Source organism: Salvelinus sp. IW2-2015, linkage group LG24 (genome assembly GCF_002910315.2).
Source record: "Salvelinus sp. IW2-2015 linkage group LG24, ASM291031v2, whole genome shotgun sequence".
Lineage (NCBI taxonomy): Eukaryota > Metazoa > Chordata > Actinopteri > Salmoniformes > Salmonidae > Salvelinus > Salvelinus sp. IW2-2015.
Genome location: NC_036864.1, coordinates 1,064,463 through 1,083,161, shown reverse-complemented (window position 1 = coordinate 1,083,161; position 18,699 = coordinate 1,064,463). Strand labels below are relative to the sequence as shown.

General features: G+C 41.9%; 1 protein-coding gene across 2 annotated transcripts in view; it reads left to right on the top strand.

Annotated features, from left to right (window-relative positions):
• The window catches only part of tafa5a (TAFA chemokine like family member 5a), a 165,698-nt gene that overhangs the window by 32,228 nt on the left and 114,771 nt on the right, over window positions 1–18,699 (top strand). The window contains exon 1 of one of the 2 annotated variants that reach the window (XM_023969736.2): window positions 11,137–12,179. The exons of the other annotated variant lie outside the window; for it this stretch is intronic. Within the exon in view, the coding sequence (XP_023825504.1) occupies window positions 12,089–12,179 (91 nt within the window). The 5' untranslated portion in view covers window positions 11,137–12,088. Of the gene's footprint in view, window positions 1–11,136; window positions 12,180–18,699 lie in introns of those variants that run through there. 2 annotated transcript variants of the gene reach the window in all.

Genomic DNA, 18,699 nt, shown 5'->3' with positions numbered 1-18,699 from the left:
CACACACACACACACACACACACACACACACACACACACACACACACACACACACACACACACACACACACACACACACACACACACACGTACAACTAGCAAATACATAGAGAGCCCACATTCCAACCTCTCGCTCTCTCTCAAAGTGAAACTATTTACCACTGTCCTTTCACTCTCTCCGTCTGATAATCACATTTTTCTTTCTTTCACAATTGTATTTTCCTCCACCACCCCGAGGCATCTAAAGGTGAAGTCAAGGTTACAGCAATCTTAGGATGGCTGGTATCGTTTCATAGAGCTTGTTAGCCTGCTGATCTCTTCTCYTTTTATGATGTGTCGCTCTGTTGATAGTGGAGGCCACACATTCAGTCTGCGAGTGTTTAACTGGATTGTCTCATTCACAGCATCTCCTCTTCTCCTCTACATCCATTTCTACAGAGAGTGACACACAAGCACAAGCTCGCATAATTCAACGTTGTCCATGCATTATGTATTGGTACTGTATATAAACAAGGGATTTTTTTGGTTCTCAAAGACTGCTTTATTATGAGGTATCTTTACACTGCGTTTTACACTGTTGGCGGGCATACACTCGTCTTTACGCTAGTCTTTCCCAAGGCGGTCCATCTGAACTCACGCAGTGCTCATACATCTGTGTCAGGGGAAAGACTGCGGGTAGACGAGGAGCGGCGTCATCACCGGCATCAGTACCTCCACTCACTCCTTCTCTCGTTCTTCCCTCGACGTTCTCTGATTTGCATACTGATATTCTCTCTCTCCACTCCTCCTCTCCTCCTCTCTCCACTCCTCCTCTCTTCCTCTCTCCACTCCTCCTCCGCTGTGCTCACCCGTTTCCTCTCAACCCGTTCCCTCCTCCTCTCGTCCCCTCAGTTGTCCTGCAACCTGCTTTCTGAGAACAGAGACAAGAGGGTTTGTTCGTCACAGGGGATTGTATAGATTTTCCCTATTTTCTCATCCTATGCTTCAGTGGTTTTGAAATGAATAGTCTATATTCTACTAACCATTCCTGGTCCCAGTATTGGGGGCCAGGATCCATACCTGTCCAAGGTTAGACTTTAGCATTGTGGACGTGCCATAGTTATTCAGATACTCTTGGAGAACAAAAAACTGAGGAGTTAAAAACCAACACATTTTGGAATTATAACATTCATTTATTTTCAGGTCAGAGAAGGGTGTGACCAAACTAAACTTTGATCTTTCATTGGCTGACGTATCTACATTATAAATAGCCTGTGCTGTAGGGTTCAGGTTTATTAACTTTTATTGATGAAAAAAATAATGGGCGTAAAACTGGTTTATATGCAGCTCATATGTATGTATGTATATGTATATGTATGTATGTATAAACACCATAGATTATTTACAGAAATTTGCAACGCTGTGATGTAAATTGTAAAGAGCATGTAAGTTTAGGAACAAACACGTGAGCAAACATAGACTCACTGAACCAAAGTATAAACGCATGTAAAGTGTTGGTCCCATGTTTCATGAGCTGAGATAAAAGATCCCAGAAATTTTCCACACGTTTACATCCCTGTTAGTAAGCATTTCTCCTTTGCTAAAATAATCTATCCACCTGACAGGTGTGGCATATCAAGAAAATTATTAAACAGCGTAATCGTTACACAGGTGCTAGGAACAATACTCTAAAATGTGCAGTTTTGTCACACAACACAATGCCACAGATGTCTCAAGTTTTAAGGGAGCATGCAATTGGGATGCTGAGATTTGCATGCTCATTTCTCTACCATAAGCCGCCTCTGACGTCGTTTTAGAGAATTTGGCAGTACGTCCAACAGGCCTCAAAACCACAGACCAGGTGTAACCATGCCAGCCCAGGACCTCCACATCTTGCTGCTTCACCTGCGGGTTCGTCTGAGACCAGCCACCCGGGCAATCCTCCTGATTCCKGCTTACAAGCAAAAACTAAAGCAGGAAGCACCAGTGACTCGGTCAATAAAAAGGTGGTCAGATGATGCAGATGCTAAGCTACTGGACTGTTTTGCTAGCAGAGACTGAAATATGTTCCTGGATTCCTCCGATGACATTGAGGAGTACACCACATCGGTCACTGGCTTCATCAATAAGTGCATCGATGACGTCGTCCCCACAATGACTGTACATACATACCCCAACCAGAAGTCACGGATCACAGGTAACATTCACACTGAGCTAAAGGGTAGAGCTGCTGCCTTCAAGGAGTGGGACTCTAAACCAGACGCYTATAAGAAATCCTRCTACGCCCTCAGACGAACCATCAAACAGGCAAAGCGTCCATACAGGACTAAGATTGAATCGTACTACATCGGCTCCGATGCTCGTCGGATGTGGCAGGGCTTGCAAACTATTATAGACTACAAAGGGAAGCACAGCCGCGAGCTAACAAGTGACACGAGCCTACCAGACGAGCTAAATTACTTCCATGCTCGCTTCGAGGCAAGCAAAACTGAGGCACGCATGAGAGCATCAGCTGTTCTGGGTGACTGTGTGATCACGCTCTCCGTAGCCGACGTGAGTAAGACCTTTAAACAGGTCAACATTCACAAGGTTGCTGGGCCAGACAGATTACCAGGACGGGTGCTCCGGGCATGTGCTGACCAACTGGCAGATGTCTTTACTGACATTTTCAACATGTCCCTGATTGAGTCTGTAATACCAACATGTTTCAAGCAGACCACCATAATCGCTGTGCCCAAGAACACTAAGGTAACCTGCCTTAATGACTACCAACCCGTAGAACTCACGTCCGTAGCCATGGAGTGTTTTGAAAGGCTGGTCATGGCTCACAGCCTATGGGGAGGCGGTCAGAGACCTTGCCAGGTGGTGCCAGAGCACCGGGCATGCCCTCTTTCTCATCAACAGGCTGTAGTGGAGCAGGTTGAGAGCTTCAAGTTCCTTGGTGTCAACATCACCAACAAACTAGAATGGTCCAAACACCAAGACAGTCATGATAAGGGCATGACAAAGCCTATTCCCCCTCAGGAAACTAAAAAGATATGGTATGCGTCTTCAGATCCTCAAAAGGTTCTACAGCTGCAACATCGAGAGCATCCTGACTGGCATCCTGACTGGTACTGCCTGGTACGGCAACTGCTCAGCTTCCGACCGAAGGCACTTCAGAGGGTAGTGCGAATGGCCCAGTACACCATCCAGGACCTCTATACCAGGCGGTGTCAGAGGAAGGCCCTAAAAATTGTCAATGACTCCATCCACGCCAGTCACAGACTGTTCTCTCTGCTACCGCATGGCAAGCTGTACCGGAGCGCCAAGTCTTGGACCAAAAGGCTTCTCAACAGCTTTTACCCCCAAGCCATAAGACACCTGAACAGCTACTCAAATGGCTACCCGGACTATTCATTGTGTCCCGCCACCCCCCACCCCCCTCCAACCCCCACCACCCCAACCCTGCAGGTCGGCGTCGTAACCAACTTCAGGTGGAAAATTCCCACCTTCTATGGCCACTGGCACGCTGGGGGAGTGTGCGCTTCACGGATGGATCCCGGTTTCAACTGTACTGGGCAGTTCTTCCATTGCCATCATACTCACCATTGAACATGTTTAGGATGCTCTGGATCGACATATATGACAGTGTGTTCCAGTTCCCGCCAATATCCAGCAACTTATACAGCCATTGAAGAGGAGTGGGACAACATTCCACAGTCCAGAATAACAGCCAGATCAACTCTATGCGAAGGAGATGTGTCGCGCTGCATGAGGCAAATGGTGGTCACACCAGATTCTGGCTGGTTTTCTGATTCCACACCCCTACCCTTTTTAAAGTTATCTGTGACCAACAGATGCATATCTGTATTCCCATTCATGTGAAATTGGTAGATTAGGACCTAATTTATTTATTTCAATTTACTGATTTCTTACATGACCTGTAACTCAGAAAAAACGTTGTAATTGTTGCATTTATATTTTTGTCCAGTTTAAATATACATGTACTAGATGTATTGCACCAATTAGGGGAAACATTGGAATATTCATGCAACATATTGAATAATGAATCAAGTTTTCCCCAAACTTGGAAGATTATTAAAGAATATCACAGAGATTCTATAAAAAGATAAAAGGAATTATTTTCAATATAAACATACAGTACATGTCCTACACTAGCCTATAGGCTGACTGCCCAAGGTTTGCCTACAACCACTGTTTTAGATATGAAAGGGATTGGTATGGAACAATGTTACCCTTTCTTGGGAATATAGGCTATTTGCAAAGATCAAAATATTTAAAAAATGTTCTTTCCCTTTCTAGTATAAAAAAAGAATGATATTTGTAAAACTGCTTGTAATAATACTTGTAAGGGAGATCAAACCCTGTTTGTATCTACAGTGCTATTGTTGTTCCTCAGGTCCAGGTTTCAGACTGTTGTGGCCATATGTGGTGGTCACTGTGAACATATTGCTCTCACTTTTCTTCATAAGAACGAGGCCTTAGTATTCTGCTATTGTATTTCCCGTGTGGCTATGACAACACTAGGTAAACAAGCTTCCATTTACCTTTGATGTTCGGGCAACATTGAATTCCATCTATTTTATAAAGGGCTTTTAGTTGATGCTCCTTTTGTGTTGCTTGGCACAAGATATATACACTACAAAACATTAAGAACACCTTCCTAATATTGAGTTTTTTAATATTGAGTTGTTGTTTTTTTGGGGCCTCTGAACAGCCTAAATTCGTTGGGGCATGGACCTCTACCAGGTGTCGAAAGCGTTCCACAGGTATTATTCGGCGCATGTGACAAATACAAATTGATTTGATTTGAATGTTGACTCCAATGCTTCCCACAGTTGTGCCAAATTGTCTGGATGTTCTTTGGGTGGTGACACAAACTGGTGCCCCTGGCACCTACTACCGTACCCCGTTCAAAGGTACTTAAATCTTTTGTCTTGTCCATTCACTCTCTGAATGGCACACATACACAATCAATGTCTCAATTGTCTCAAGGCTTAAAAATCCTTCTTTAACCTGTCTCCTCCTCTTCATCTACACTGATTGAAGTGGATTTAACAAGTGACATCAATAAGGGATCATAGCGTTCACCTGGATTAATCTGGTCAGTCTATGCCAAAGAAAAAGCATGTTGTATACTCAGTGTATGTGTGCCAATGTGGAGAAATAACAGCCCATTGTGAACAACTCATTGTGAAAAAATGGCAAATTTATGGATAATCATTTTAAGAATTATATTTATATTTGTTACACTTGATGTTATCAGTTTCTATAGAAAATTCATTATTATAACAATACCGTTCAGGATGGAAATCTTTAAAATACCATTGAAGCAGCACATATTTAATTCACAGCAAATTGTTGTAAATAAGTTTTTTTTTTCCAACCCTGTGCAATCAGGTTTGTAGTTAATGAGGTGTCTTCCTGGCTGTAAAATTTTGAGAAACTGATGAATATTCAAGAGAAAACAAACATAATCAGCCTCATAACACACCAACGAACGCCACTTAAGCTGCTGACGAATGGGATCAGAGCAGGTGAGAACTGACTGGCTTATACTGACGAAGAGAGAAAATAGAGGGGGGATGAGAGAGAGAGAGAGAGAGAGAGAGAGAGAGAGAGAGAGAGAGAGAGAAGAGAGAGAGAAGAGAGAGAGAGAGAGAAGAGAGAGGGTTGGTGTTGCAGGTAAAATTAACTCCTCAGTGTATCTATTGGTTTTTCTCTAGGTCTATAATTAGGGAGCTGTCTTGCTTGAGCTCTGCTGCTGATATGATTATATTAAGAATCGTGGACTGCAGGCTATGCTGTATTCAGCTGTATGAATTCTGAAGACTTGAGCAAGTGTATACTGTAGGCCACTGTTGGGTGTCTATGCGATTGGGGACGTGGGGGGGGGGGGGGGGGGGGGGTCGAAGCTGACACATGGAATTGTATTAAGACGGTCATACTATGGATAATTTGCTATTTAATTTAATTTTGAAATGTAGGACCCTTTAGTTCTATAAATATATATACTATATATAATATACAGTTGAAGTCGGAAGTTTACATACACTTAGGTTAGAGTCATTAAAACTCCAAACTTTTCAACCACTCCAAAAATGTATTGTTAAATAACTATAGTTTGGGCAAGTTGGTTAGGGCATCTACTTTGTACATGACACAAGTAATTTTTCCCAAAATAGTTCAAACAGATTATTTGACTATAATTCACTGTATCACACATTCCAGTGGGTCAGAAGTTTTAACATACACTAAGTTGACTGTGCCTTTAAACAGCTTGGAAAATTCCAGGAAAGTATGTCATGGATTTAGAAGCTTCTGATAGGCTAATTGACATAATTTGAGTCAATCAGAGGTTTGACACTCAGTGCCTCTTTGCTTGACTTCATGGGAAACTCAAAAGAAATCAGCCAAGACCTCATAAAATAAATTGTAGACCTCCACAAGTCTGGTTCATCCTTGGGAGCAATCTCCAAATGACTGAAGGTACCAAATTCATCTGTACAAACAATAGTACGCAAGTATAAACACCATGGGACTACGCAGCCATCATACCACTCAGGAAGAAGACGTGTTCTGTCTCCTAGAGATGAACGKACTTTGGTGAGAAAAGTGCAATCAATCCCAGAACAACAGCAAAGAATCTTGTGAAGATTCTGGAGGAAACAGGTACAAAAGCATCTATATCCACAGTAAAACGAGTCCTATATCGACATAACCTGAAAGGCAGCTCAGCAAGGAAGAAGCAACTGCTCCAAAACCAACATAAAAAAGCCAGACTACAGTTTGAAACTGCACATGTGGACAAATATCGTACTTTTTGGAGAAATGTCCTCTGGTCTGATGAAACAAAAATAGAACTGTTTGGCAATAATGACCATCGTTATGTTTGGAGGAAAAATGGGGAGGCTTGCAAGCTGAAGAACACCATCCCGACAGTGAAGCACTGGGTGGCAGCATCATGTTGTGGGCCTGCTTTGCTGCAGGAGGGACTGGTGCACACTATATTGAAGCAACATCTCAAGACATCAGTCAGGAAGTTAAAGCTTGGTCACAAATGGGTCTTCCAAACAGACAATGACCCCAAGCAAAGTTGTGGCAAAATGGCTTATGGACAACAAAGTCAAGGTATTGTTGTGGCCATCACAAAGCCCTGACCTCAATCCTATAGAAAATTTGTGGGCAGAACTGAAAAAGCATTTGCGATGAAGGAAGCCTACAAACCTGACTCAGTTACACCAGCTCTGTCAGGAGGAATGGGCCAAAATTCACCCAACTTGTGGGAAGCTTGTGGAAGGCTACCCAAAACGTTTGACCCGAGTTAAACCATTTAAAGGCAATGCTACCAAATACTAATTGAGTGTATGTAAACTTCTGACCCACTGGGAATGTGATGAAAGAAATAAAACCTGAAATAAATAATTATCTCCACTATTAGTCTGACATTTCACATTCTTAAAAAAAAGTGGTGATCCTAACTGACCCAAGACAGGGCATTTTAACTAGGATTAAATGTCAGGATTTGTGAAAAACTGAGTTTAAATGTATTTGGCTAAGGTGTTTGTAAACTTCCGACTTCAACTGTACATGTTCTCACAGTATCCATACCCATCTTGTTTGTTCTCATAATAAAACAATCTCATTCTTAATCATCTGGATATTTCTAGGGTTTGTAATTTTTTATGCCATATGGCTTCAAATTGTTTTATAGTATTTTATTTCTATCTGTAGCCTACATTTTTTCAATATTTAAATAATAATGCATTTGATTCATCCACTGTTTCAAAGATGAATACACCTGCAATAACATATGTGTATGCGATCAAGACAATTGATTTGATTTGGAGGATCATTTGATTTCCATTTTTGAAGTAAAAGTTTTTTCAAAATGGTTCAACTCTTATTTTTGTATTAATTAATGAAACTGCTCCTCTGAATTTAGAAGAGCGATTCTCCTGCAGTGGAATTTCTAACAAGCATTGAGACAAAAGCAGAATTGGACAATATGCTCTCATTCACTTCTGATCAAGCCATCTTTCAAACGTAGAAGATAATGGGGAATACAATGAAGATAAACATTTTGCTCCTGTTAGTTGGGTTCCCATCTTGGATTAAAATATATTTTTATGTTGTGTGTTTGAAAATATTAATTTCTTCTGGCAAAAGGAAAATCCTTGGAGAGCCTTGAAGTACTGCATATATTATAAAAATATATTGATTTCAGAGGAGCTATTGAAGAGTCCTTTGAAATGGTTTATTAGACAAGTGTTAGTGTTTCACTGGAATTGTTCAAAGAAACCTCAACATGTCAAGCAGTAGACTGCTTTTCACTGTTTATCATTTTGGGCAACACAAATTCCGTCCCCAAAGAATGTGGACGATTTTATGTTGGTTTTTAGACAATAGACATAGACAAAACACAACAGACAACTTAACATTTCACAGACATGGACCCACTAAATGAGACATGACATTGGTTGAGGCTTAATGCCCGACCTTCAACATAAAGTAAAAAGACGAAAAAATACAAAACACACCAACATAGATATACATACATATTGTATATTTCAACAAACATTAATGACATCATCCATGCTCAAACCTACATGTTCCCACAGTATCCATGCCTATCTTCTTTGTTCTCATAATAACCTTTTTTTAAATGTTTCATCCTTTGGATATTTCTAAGGCTTGTAAGGGCTTCAAATTACTTCATGCCATATGGCTTCTGTAGCCCATATTTATTTTTATTTTTTWAAATAATACAGGCTCGGGCAATAATAATGCATTTGATTCATCCACTGTCCTAACGATGGAGGATAATACGATTTTCAGTTGTTAAGTAAAACATTTTTCAAAATTGTTCACTAGAAAATAATGGTTCAACTCTTATTTCTGTATCAATTAATCAAACTGCTTCTCTGAATTMTGTAGAGCGATTCTCTTGCAGTAGACTTCTAACAAGCATTGAGACAAAAGCAGAATTGGACAATATGGCCTAATTAACTTCTGATCATATCATCTTTCAAGCATATTGTCCACATAGAAGATAATGGGGAATACAGTGAACATATGGCTTTTATTGGCATGGGCCATGGTATGGCACCGAACCGACGATGTGAACAGAACAGAGGACAAAGCAAGTAATACTTTCCTTAGCTCCGGGCAGGGAGACACAGAGGAAAGAAAGGAGGGTAGGCAAATTGAACAAGGAGGCAGGCTACAGACAGTATAACACTGAAATAAGGCTCTTTCTGTAGGACTAACTCCTGTTTCTGCACAAAACTGGACAACCTAACACGTCTTTGTAGCTGTACTTCTACTCATGCCTTTGCTTGAGAAACCTGGACTTTTATCTTAGAAGTATTCTAGAACAGTATAATAAGGCTCTCTGGACTTGCGATTAAGAAATACTATACTTCAAAGGAGAAGGCCTACATTATGTGTGCTTGAGGCTACTGTTCAGCTCATGGCTGTTTGACTTGTTGCCCCCAAGCACTTATGCAGGGTCATTTAATTAACATTCCCTTAATAGGATTAGGCTTGGGGGTTATAGGGTAATCTGAACCTATAGTCTGTGGTTATGGGCTATTTCTCAGCCAGGTCATTTATGATTGATGTCAATATTGGACGTCTATCCATGTCCTGAGGACGTCAGAAAATGCCTTCAAAACCGGCCACTAGGCGTAACCGTGAGCGCTATTGCCATCAAGTAGGCTTGGGTTTTGCTATGGCGTTGTGGATGGGTGTAAACCCATGACTCTGGATCARAAATGTTTTTTTTATTTCTGGTTTTAACCCTATCCCAAACCTTAACCCTTACCGTAACCATTCGGAATGTGTGCCTAAGCTTAACCCTTAACTTCGAAGTTTGACGTTTGACGTTTGGAGAAATGGAATGATACAGAGCAGCAGTAGCAACAAAAACACTTCGAAATTTGACCTTTGGAGCAACTTCGAAATTTGACGTTTGGAGAACGTGGACGAACATCAAATTCTGCTGTGAGACTGTGCAAGCTTGTTGCCATTTCTACCCTTGTCCCATAAATAACAAAGCTGAAGCGTTTTAGTGACCGGTAATGACAGGGTTCACCATATTTAATGTAAGCCATGTTGCCCCCAGCCCTCCACACACACACCCCACCCCCTTGGCAGACAAGTTGTGGACAGGTCTCCGTTAATTGCTGTCCCACTGATTGATAGAGTACAGCCTGAGAATGGAAGAGGCTGGGAGGAAGGAGCTCTCTCTCCCCCGCTCTCTCCCCTCTCTCTCCTCTCTCTCCTCTCTCTCCCTTTCTCTTTACATAGGCAGCATCAAACATGGATGCCCTTGTTGTTAACACCTCCTCCACCCCCCACCCACACCATTAATTAGTGGTGAAATAGCTGCAGGAGCCAAGTTATTGACACTGCAACTTAAGTTTGTTTGGATGAAGTTCAACCAATCAGTGGATTCACTTGTTTATACTGTCTATAGATTTTGGGGCGGCAAGTAGCCTAGTGGTTAGAGCGTTGGGCCAGTATGCTGGATGAAATCCCGAGCTGACAAGATCAAAATCTGTCGCTCTGCACCTGAACAAGGCAGTTAACCCACTGTTCCCCAGTAGGCCGTCATTGTAAATATGAATTTGTTGTTAACTGACTTGCCTAGCTAAATAAAAATAGAATATGTGAGTTGGCACAGACCCGTCAAGGGCTTTGGAAATGGGATGGACACTGTTTCGCAGGAGATATTGCATGTGATTGGCCTATATGCCCATATTCTTCTATTTTAAAATACTTTGCTTTGAAAGAATTTGTGCAAATCTGTCTTTGAAATATGTCTATAGTCTACTAAAGGCACAGCTGGGTGCTAGGCACCTTGCCTGTAGGCTACATTTGAAATAGAAAAATATAGGGAAAAAAATGCATTGAAATTCAATTGGATATGCCCTAAGGTAATACAACTAAAGTTCTCCAAATGCAGAATAGGGACACTGTAATTAGGTAGTTAACGAGCAATGCAGTTTTTCATCTGCCAACCAGCCCCGTTCCTCCTCCATCCCCTCCACGCCTCTCCGCCTCTCCTCACACTGGCTCTGTGAATTCGCCCGAGGAAACATATTGTGGGGGGAGTTGTTGTGACGTCACTCACCGGGAGAGCACAGAGCAGGGAGAGAGAAAGTCGCGTCTGTAGACTTTATATGCGGTTGCCTGACGAGGAGATCCGGAAAACCCGAAGAACTGGTACTGAGATCAGGGATGGTGAGGCCGAAATATACTTTGTCATCGTCATCACTAACTGACAAATGTATCGAAATCCGGAAGTAGATCAAGAAACTTAACGGAAAACGGTCAATTGCGCGTTTGTTATTTGTTTTTTTATATCTGATAAAGCTCGGGAGGTATCGCCTCCAAATCTAAAGATCTCTGCGAGCATCTTTCATGATCTACATGTAGATCAACTAAGACGAGAGGTATCCACAGATTGTGAGCTATCCCTGTGCGTAAAATGGCAAGCGTGCTATCTGGCTGAAACTAAACGGAAATATAGCCCTGCTGCATAGCGACATGGTGGTGCTGCCAGCTTCCGAGTCTATTCCTGCGCGGGAGTTGTGTGGAACATTTACTGGAGGAGAGTGGTGATCAGCGCACCGAATTACCGTATCCGCGCGCAGCAGTCAGAGAGAGGGAGCGAAGAGAAAGCTGCCTGTGAGCCTGCCGTGGCCGAGTCACGGACGAGGGGGTGAAGTGGCAGTGGGAATGTCAGCACTTCAAACGATGGGGGTTTAACAGCCCCGCTTCATACTGAGGCACCCCACACTTCAATTTTGACCCAGCACTGAGTCCTTTTCCACGGGCGGGATCATCTATGTTTCCCCTTCACCTGACGGATTGACTAGTATTTGWATTCGTCCCAGCTATTTCTGAAGCGAACTAAAGGGGGATTTATTTTGTGTTTTCCACAAAACAGCCTATTTTCTCTTATTTTTTGGGGKGGGGGGGGTGGGGTGAGAAGCATTGCGCTGGATGGGAGCAGAATAGAAGGCTGTGTGTGTCTCTGAAGACTTCTGACTTATCTCCTCGGGTGTTTGAATTAAGTCGTCGCCACTCACCAGCCAGGATGCAGCTTCTCAGAGTTGCCTGGGCTTTAGCGGGAGCGGCAATCTGTTGTTTTGTTATTCTTCTCATCCACTCACGCTTGCTCAAAGAAGGTAATTGTTTATGTAACTGATTTCAGACCATTATATAATGGTGTTGTCATATTACATAGCTCTGTATTCATGTCGCCTGTCTGTACTGTAGCCCACTCACTGTCTTTCATAATATATTATATCAAGTCTCATAGCCCTACAAAAGAGCTTCGTGCAGAAGGCGTCTTTGGCTCTCATGCTTAATCAACTTTGCCATGGCGTAAACCTGCTGGATTTGACCCCAAGCCAAAAAATACAATTGATTCGATAATATGAATATCTATCTATTTGATGAACGTGAACGATTTAATGGTCTGATTGTCACCAGCAATGCTTTCCTATTGGTTAATGTCAACAAGTTATAGACCTATCCAATTATATTTATTMGATATTTTTTGTTGCTGTAATTTACCCAGAAAAAAGAACAGAAGATAAATACATTGATACTGTATGTAACGTTAATATATGGGTGGTACTATCCCGTTTCAATAGATAGTGTGATTTGTAGTTGAGTTCTTCAATAGATGGCACTACAGTCTAGCTTTAAGGTAAGGCTGAGGACAAACCCTTATKATGTCCTCGTATTAGCCGCTGTTATTCTTGTTGTCATGCCTCGTGCCATGGCCACTGTATACAATCCAACCCTGCTATACATTCATTCACCTTATGGTGAAGCTCTAGCTACAAATCTATATTGCTATTTGGTTTTTATTTTGTCCTGCTTTAATGTCATTTATAAATGTAAACGAAGCCTTTTTTTTTTTTTTACTGCTTTTAAGACAATTAATTGGTTTTCATTTGGACACATTTTCCAATTATTTTATTGATTTCATTTTTAATGACCTCTGGCAGATATCTATATWTTTTTTTACAGCCACCACCATTTCAAGCTGTCACAATTTGTTGCAGCTTGAAATAATGTAGACAGCCTATATGATTGTATTTTGTCGTAACTCATTAAATGCATCCTCAACGTAAGGAAACCGATGTGATTGCAGTGTATTCAGACATACATAAGGTGGTATAAAAGGCCCTCTGGCAATGTGGTTTAACCTCAAATACCACTGGATTTCACATTGGTAAAGCTTTGAATAGACATCCTATGCACAAACTGCCGTGCCTTTTCTCTCATGTATGGCGTGAGGCTAGGGGCACTGTTTGTGTGTGGGTGTGTGGCAGGCAGCAGGGTCATTAGGTTACGACTCGGCCAGGCTCCTCTCCTCACTGTCAGTAGAAAGGCAGGTCAACTGGTGGCAAATGGTCTCTCTCTCCATGGCATCTCTGTGCCACATGGTGGAAAGAGAAATTCATGCGTGCCATGTGCGAAAGACCTTTCCTGTTAGTCTTGTGCCTACAGGGCTAAAGGGGCTGTCAGGGCTCTGAGATCTGACTACAGCACAAATAATCCCCATCCACCCAACTGAACTCCATGTGGCATCTGATAGGCCAGGGCCATGGTATTCTTCCGGAATGTCAATGTAATAGGCAGCCTATCATAGGCTGTGGTATTCTTCCGGAATGGCAATGAATGCACAAATGCAAAAGATCTTATCCTTCCTGGTCAATGAGTTTTGTCATCGTGACCAAGGCTATATTTGTCCACGTTCAATAGCATTTTGTGGATATCATTGTATTCCTTTCCACAGCACAAAAATAACTMATTGGTTAGCAAACATGTATTTTATGTCTTGTAGTCTTTGGTTATTTTGATCATGTTGTTTGCTTTATTAAAATCAGAGGTTTGGAATTGGAAGTCTATTGTGGGAGGTATTTATTTGATTGAAATCTATGCAAGGAAGCAAGAAGAGGCATACAAAGGAAGCTGGGACCATGTTCACTTTGTGCTGTTAGAATAGCCAAGGTCAAATTACACACGGTAGGCTACAGAATAAAATACACGCTGCTGATATAATGAATTCATAAGAACTGCATTAATGACAGTCTATTGGGGCCAGAATAATAAAAAGGAACCTATAGTAAGTAGTGCAATATGATTTTGTCCATACAGTTGCTAGTAGCACAATCCTTTGGAATGTTCTCTGTCGAAATGAAATATTTCCACATATGTTTGCATTGAATGTTACCCAACCCTAAAATGTAATTTTCTTGCAAATTAAATAAATAGGTGCTATTTTTTTTAGCTTCCCCAGCATGATAGATACCTAACATATACAGGCAGACAGGACTCTATATACACTGCATTTGGAAAGTATTCAGACCCCTTCCCATTTTCCCCATTTTGTTACATTACAGCCTTATTCTAAAATTGATTTACCATCTCTGCAGCACTCCACCAATCAGGCCTTTACGCTAGAGTGGCCAGACGGAAGCCACTCCTCAGTAAAAGGCACATGACAGCCCGCTTGGAGTTTGCCAAAAGGCACCTAAAGGACTCTCAGATCACAAGAAACAAGAATCTCTGGTCTGATGAAACCAAGATTGAACTCTTTGTCCTGAATGCCAAACGTCACATCTGTAAGAAACCTGACACCATCCCTAAGGTTAAGCATGGTGGTTACCGCATCATGCTGCTGGGATGGTTTTCAGTGGTAGGGCCTGGGAGACTAGTCAGGATCAAGGCAAAGATGAATGGAACAAAGTACAGAGATATCCTTGATGAAAACCTGCTCCAGAGTGCTCAGGACCTCAGACTGTGGCGAAGGTTCACCTTCCAACAGGACAATGGCCCTAAGCACACAGCCAAGACAACCCAGGAGTGGCTTWAGGACAAGTCTCTGAATGTCCTTGAGTGGCCCAGCCAGGGCCCTGACTTGAACCAGATTTGAACCCGATCGAACATCTCTGGAGAGACCTGAAAATAGCTGTGCAGCGACGCTCCCCATACTTTGTCATTATGGGGTATTTTGTGTAGATTTCTGAGGGAAAAAACGATTAAATCAATTTTATAATAAGGCTGTAATGTAACAAAATGTGGAAAAAGTAAAGGTGTCTGAATACTTCACGAATTCACTGTAGTCAGATGACATGAGGAATCATATATCTCATTATATACAGTATATTGGCAGTACCCTGACATTTCAATGTAAATACAAGGAAACAAATGTCACCCCTTCTGCAAGTTTTCAGATTGCAGCAGGGTGTCAGGAAAGGGTATCTTAGGTAGGCATGCATCATTGCGTTGCTGAAATTTTTAACAGGCAGGAGAGAGGTTGCACCTTGCATAATATGACACAGCATCTACCTTTTTATTTACCCCTTATTTTACCAGGTAAATTGACTGAGAACACATTTTCATTTACAGCAACAACCAGGGGAATAGTTAGAGGGGAGAGGAGGGGGGATGATTGAGAGCCAGTTGGAAGCTGGAGATGATTWGGTGGATATGATGGTATGAGGGACAGATTGGGAATTTAGCCAGGACACCAGGGTTAACACCCCTGCTCTTACGATAAGTGACATGGGATCTTTAGTGACCACAGAGAGTCAGAACACMCGTTTAACGTCCCATCTGAAAGACAGCACCCTACACAGGGCAATGTCCCCAATCACCGCCCTGGGGCATTGGGATATTGTTTTAGACCAGAGGAAAGAGTGCCTCCTACTGGCCCTCCAACACCACTTYCAGCAGCATCTGGTCCTATCAGGACTTCCACCACCCAGGGACTGACCAGGACCAACCCTGCTTAGCTTCAGAGGCAAGCTGGTAGTGGGGTGCAGGGTGGTATGCTGCTGGGCCCATGAGTTGAGGGATGAGTTGAGGGATGAGGTTGTGGAGATGGAGGATATAGAATGTCACATTATTATAATCCTATGCAGTGGCTCACCTATGACAATGACTAGATAATCCTTAATTTAACCCATACAATCTCTGACTCTGTACACTGTTTATATGGCGCATGTTGGTCTGATTTTACATGTCTGTCATTTAGCTCATTTGACTGACAAGTTAACTTAAGTGGTGCTTCAGCTAGTAAATCAATAAATACATTTCACCAAGACATTTGTTACAGACCACCAATACGACTCAGAAATGAAGAGGAAGCCTAGAGTGACAGTGGAAAGGGGAACCTCTCCATTGGGAGTTCAATAATAAGACACCTTACCCTCCCTTATATTGCCTTCCTCCCAACTGTCACATCTCTCTGTGCCAGACCAGTTGATGTAATTGATCTCTCACAGTTTGACATGTGGTGGTATGGAATGGTGTCAGAGAGAACAATGACATAGGGATTGTCAGGATAGAGACTGTGGGGATAGGGATGAGGTGGGAAGGGGGGCAAGAAGGGGGGCAACAGTTTGCTCTCCTTCCTCTATGTACCATTATAGTGTCTATGTGAAAGAAGTGTGATCCTCTGGTGTGTTCGTTTGTCTTTGTGATACCCAGATTGCATAAGTATGGTGAAAGTGCTGGTGAACATTATAGTGTCATTACCGTGGCATAGTTGTGTGACTTACATGTACAGCATGTACAGATGGCAAGCGCGTTCATCAATGTTGCTCTTCCTCACAAAGATGCTTAAATTTGCGGAAAGAAAAGGATGGATTTGGTTGTTTTGCCCTTGAGCACTGCATCCCTTCAGGCTGAAGTGACAAAGAGAATACAGTGGGGTGCGAAAGTATTCACAATTTTTTTAACTTACAAGCTGCAATTAAAATAGATTTTATGGGGTTTGTATCATTTGATTTACACAACATGCCTACCACTTTGAAGTTTCAAAATATTTTTTATTGTGAAACAAACAAGAAATAAGACAAAACAAACGGAACTTGAACGTGCTTAATTATTCACCCCCGCAAAGTCAATACTTTGTAGATACACCTTTTGCAGCAATTACAGCTGCAAGTCTTTTGRGGTATGTCTCTATAAGCTTGGCACATCTAGCCACTGGGATTTTTGCCCATTCTTCAAGGCAAAACTGCTCCAGCTCCTTCAAGTTGGATGGGTTCCRCTGGTGTACAGCAATCTTTAAGTAATACCACAGATTCTCAATTAGATTGAGGTCTGGGCTTTGACTAGGTCATTCCAAGACATTTAAACGTTTCCTCTTAAACCACTTTAGTGTTGCTTTAGCAGTATGCTTAGGGTCATTGCCCTGCTGGAAGGTGAACCTTCGTCCCAGTCTCAAATCTCTGGAAGACTGAAACAAGTTTCCCTCAAGAATTTCCCTGTATTTAGCGCCATCCATCATTCCTTCAATTCTGACCAGTTTCCCAGTCCCTGACAATGAAAAACATCCCCACAGCATGATGCTGCCACCACCATGCATCACTGTTGGGATGGTGTTCTTGGGGTGATGAGAGATGTTTTTTTATTGTTAGCTTATTTTTTTCTGTAAGCAATGGCTTTTTTTCTGGCCACTCTTCTGTAAAGCCCAGCTCTGTGGATTGTATGTCTTAAAGTGGTCCTGTAGACAGATACTCCAATGTCCGCTGTGGAGCTTTGCAGCTCCTTCAGTGTTATCTTTGGTCTCTTTGTTGCCTCTCTGATTAATGCCCTCCTTGCCTGGTCCGTGAGTTTTGGTGCACCATTAATGGATTTAGTGGTGCTCCGTGGGATGTTCAACGTTTCGGATATTGTTTTTATAAACCAACCTTGATCTGTACTTCTCCACAACTTTGTCCCTGACCTGTTTGGAGAGCTCCTTGGTCTTCATGGTGCCGCTTGCTTGGTGGTGTTTCAGAGTCTGGGGCCTTTCAGAACGGGTGTATATAAACTGAGATCTTGTGACAGATCATGTGACACTTAGATTGCACACAGGTGGACTTTATTTAACTAAAATGTGACTTCTGAAGGTAATTGGTTGCACCAGATCTTATTTAGGGGCTTCATAGCAAAGGGGGTTAATACATATGCACGTACCACTTTTCAGGTTTGTATTTTTTAGAATYTTTTGAAACAAGTAATTTTTTTCCATTTACCTTCACCAATTTGGACTATTTTGTGTATGTCCATGACATGAAATCCAAATGAAAATCAATTTAAATTACAGGTTACAGGTTGTTATGCAACAAAAACTCCAAGGGGGGATGAATACTTTTTCAAGGCACTGTACATTTGTTTAGCGTGCCAGAAATAACTCCCATACAGCACACACATAGGCAGACACACACACACTACACAGATGCAAATAAGGGCTCATGGTTATTGTACTGAATGCGGAAATCCCTCTTTTGTCACCTCCCCAACTCTTTTTGTTACCTCACCAACTATGCTGTATAGGTGAGGCGTTCCTTACATCAAGGATTAGCAGTTGAATAGAATTATCTGAAAGGGGTCGGAATATACTGTAATTCACAAAGTTAAGAATACAACAATAACGGATTGAATTCGTGAAAAAATCAGGTCGTATGAAACAAAGATAATTGAAAATACAGATTTGTTGTGGTATTTAGTCACAATTCAGATTAAACAGCCCTGGTTAGGGCATGGGTTGGACGAAATACAGATGTTTATATCGTCATACCTTCCTTCTCTCATGGGATACAGCATAACCGTCTTAGTACACAAGGGGGTGCTAAAATCGCAAGAAAAGCCCAATGAGCGTCTATAAGCAGAATGCTAACAAAATGACCACAAGTA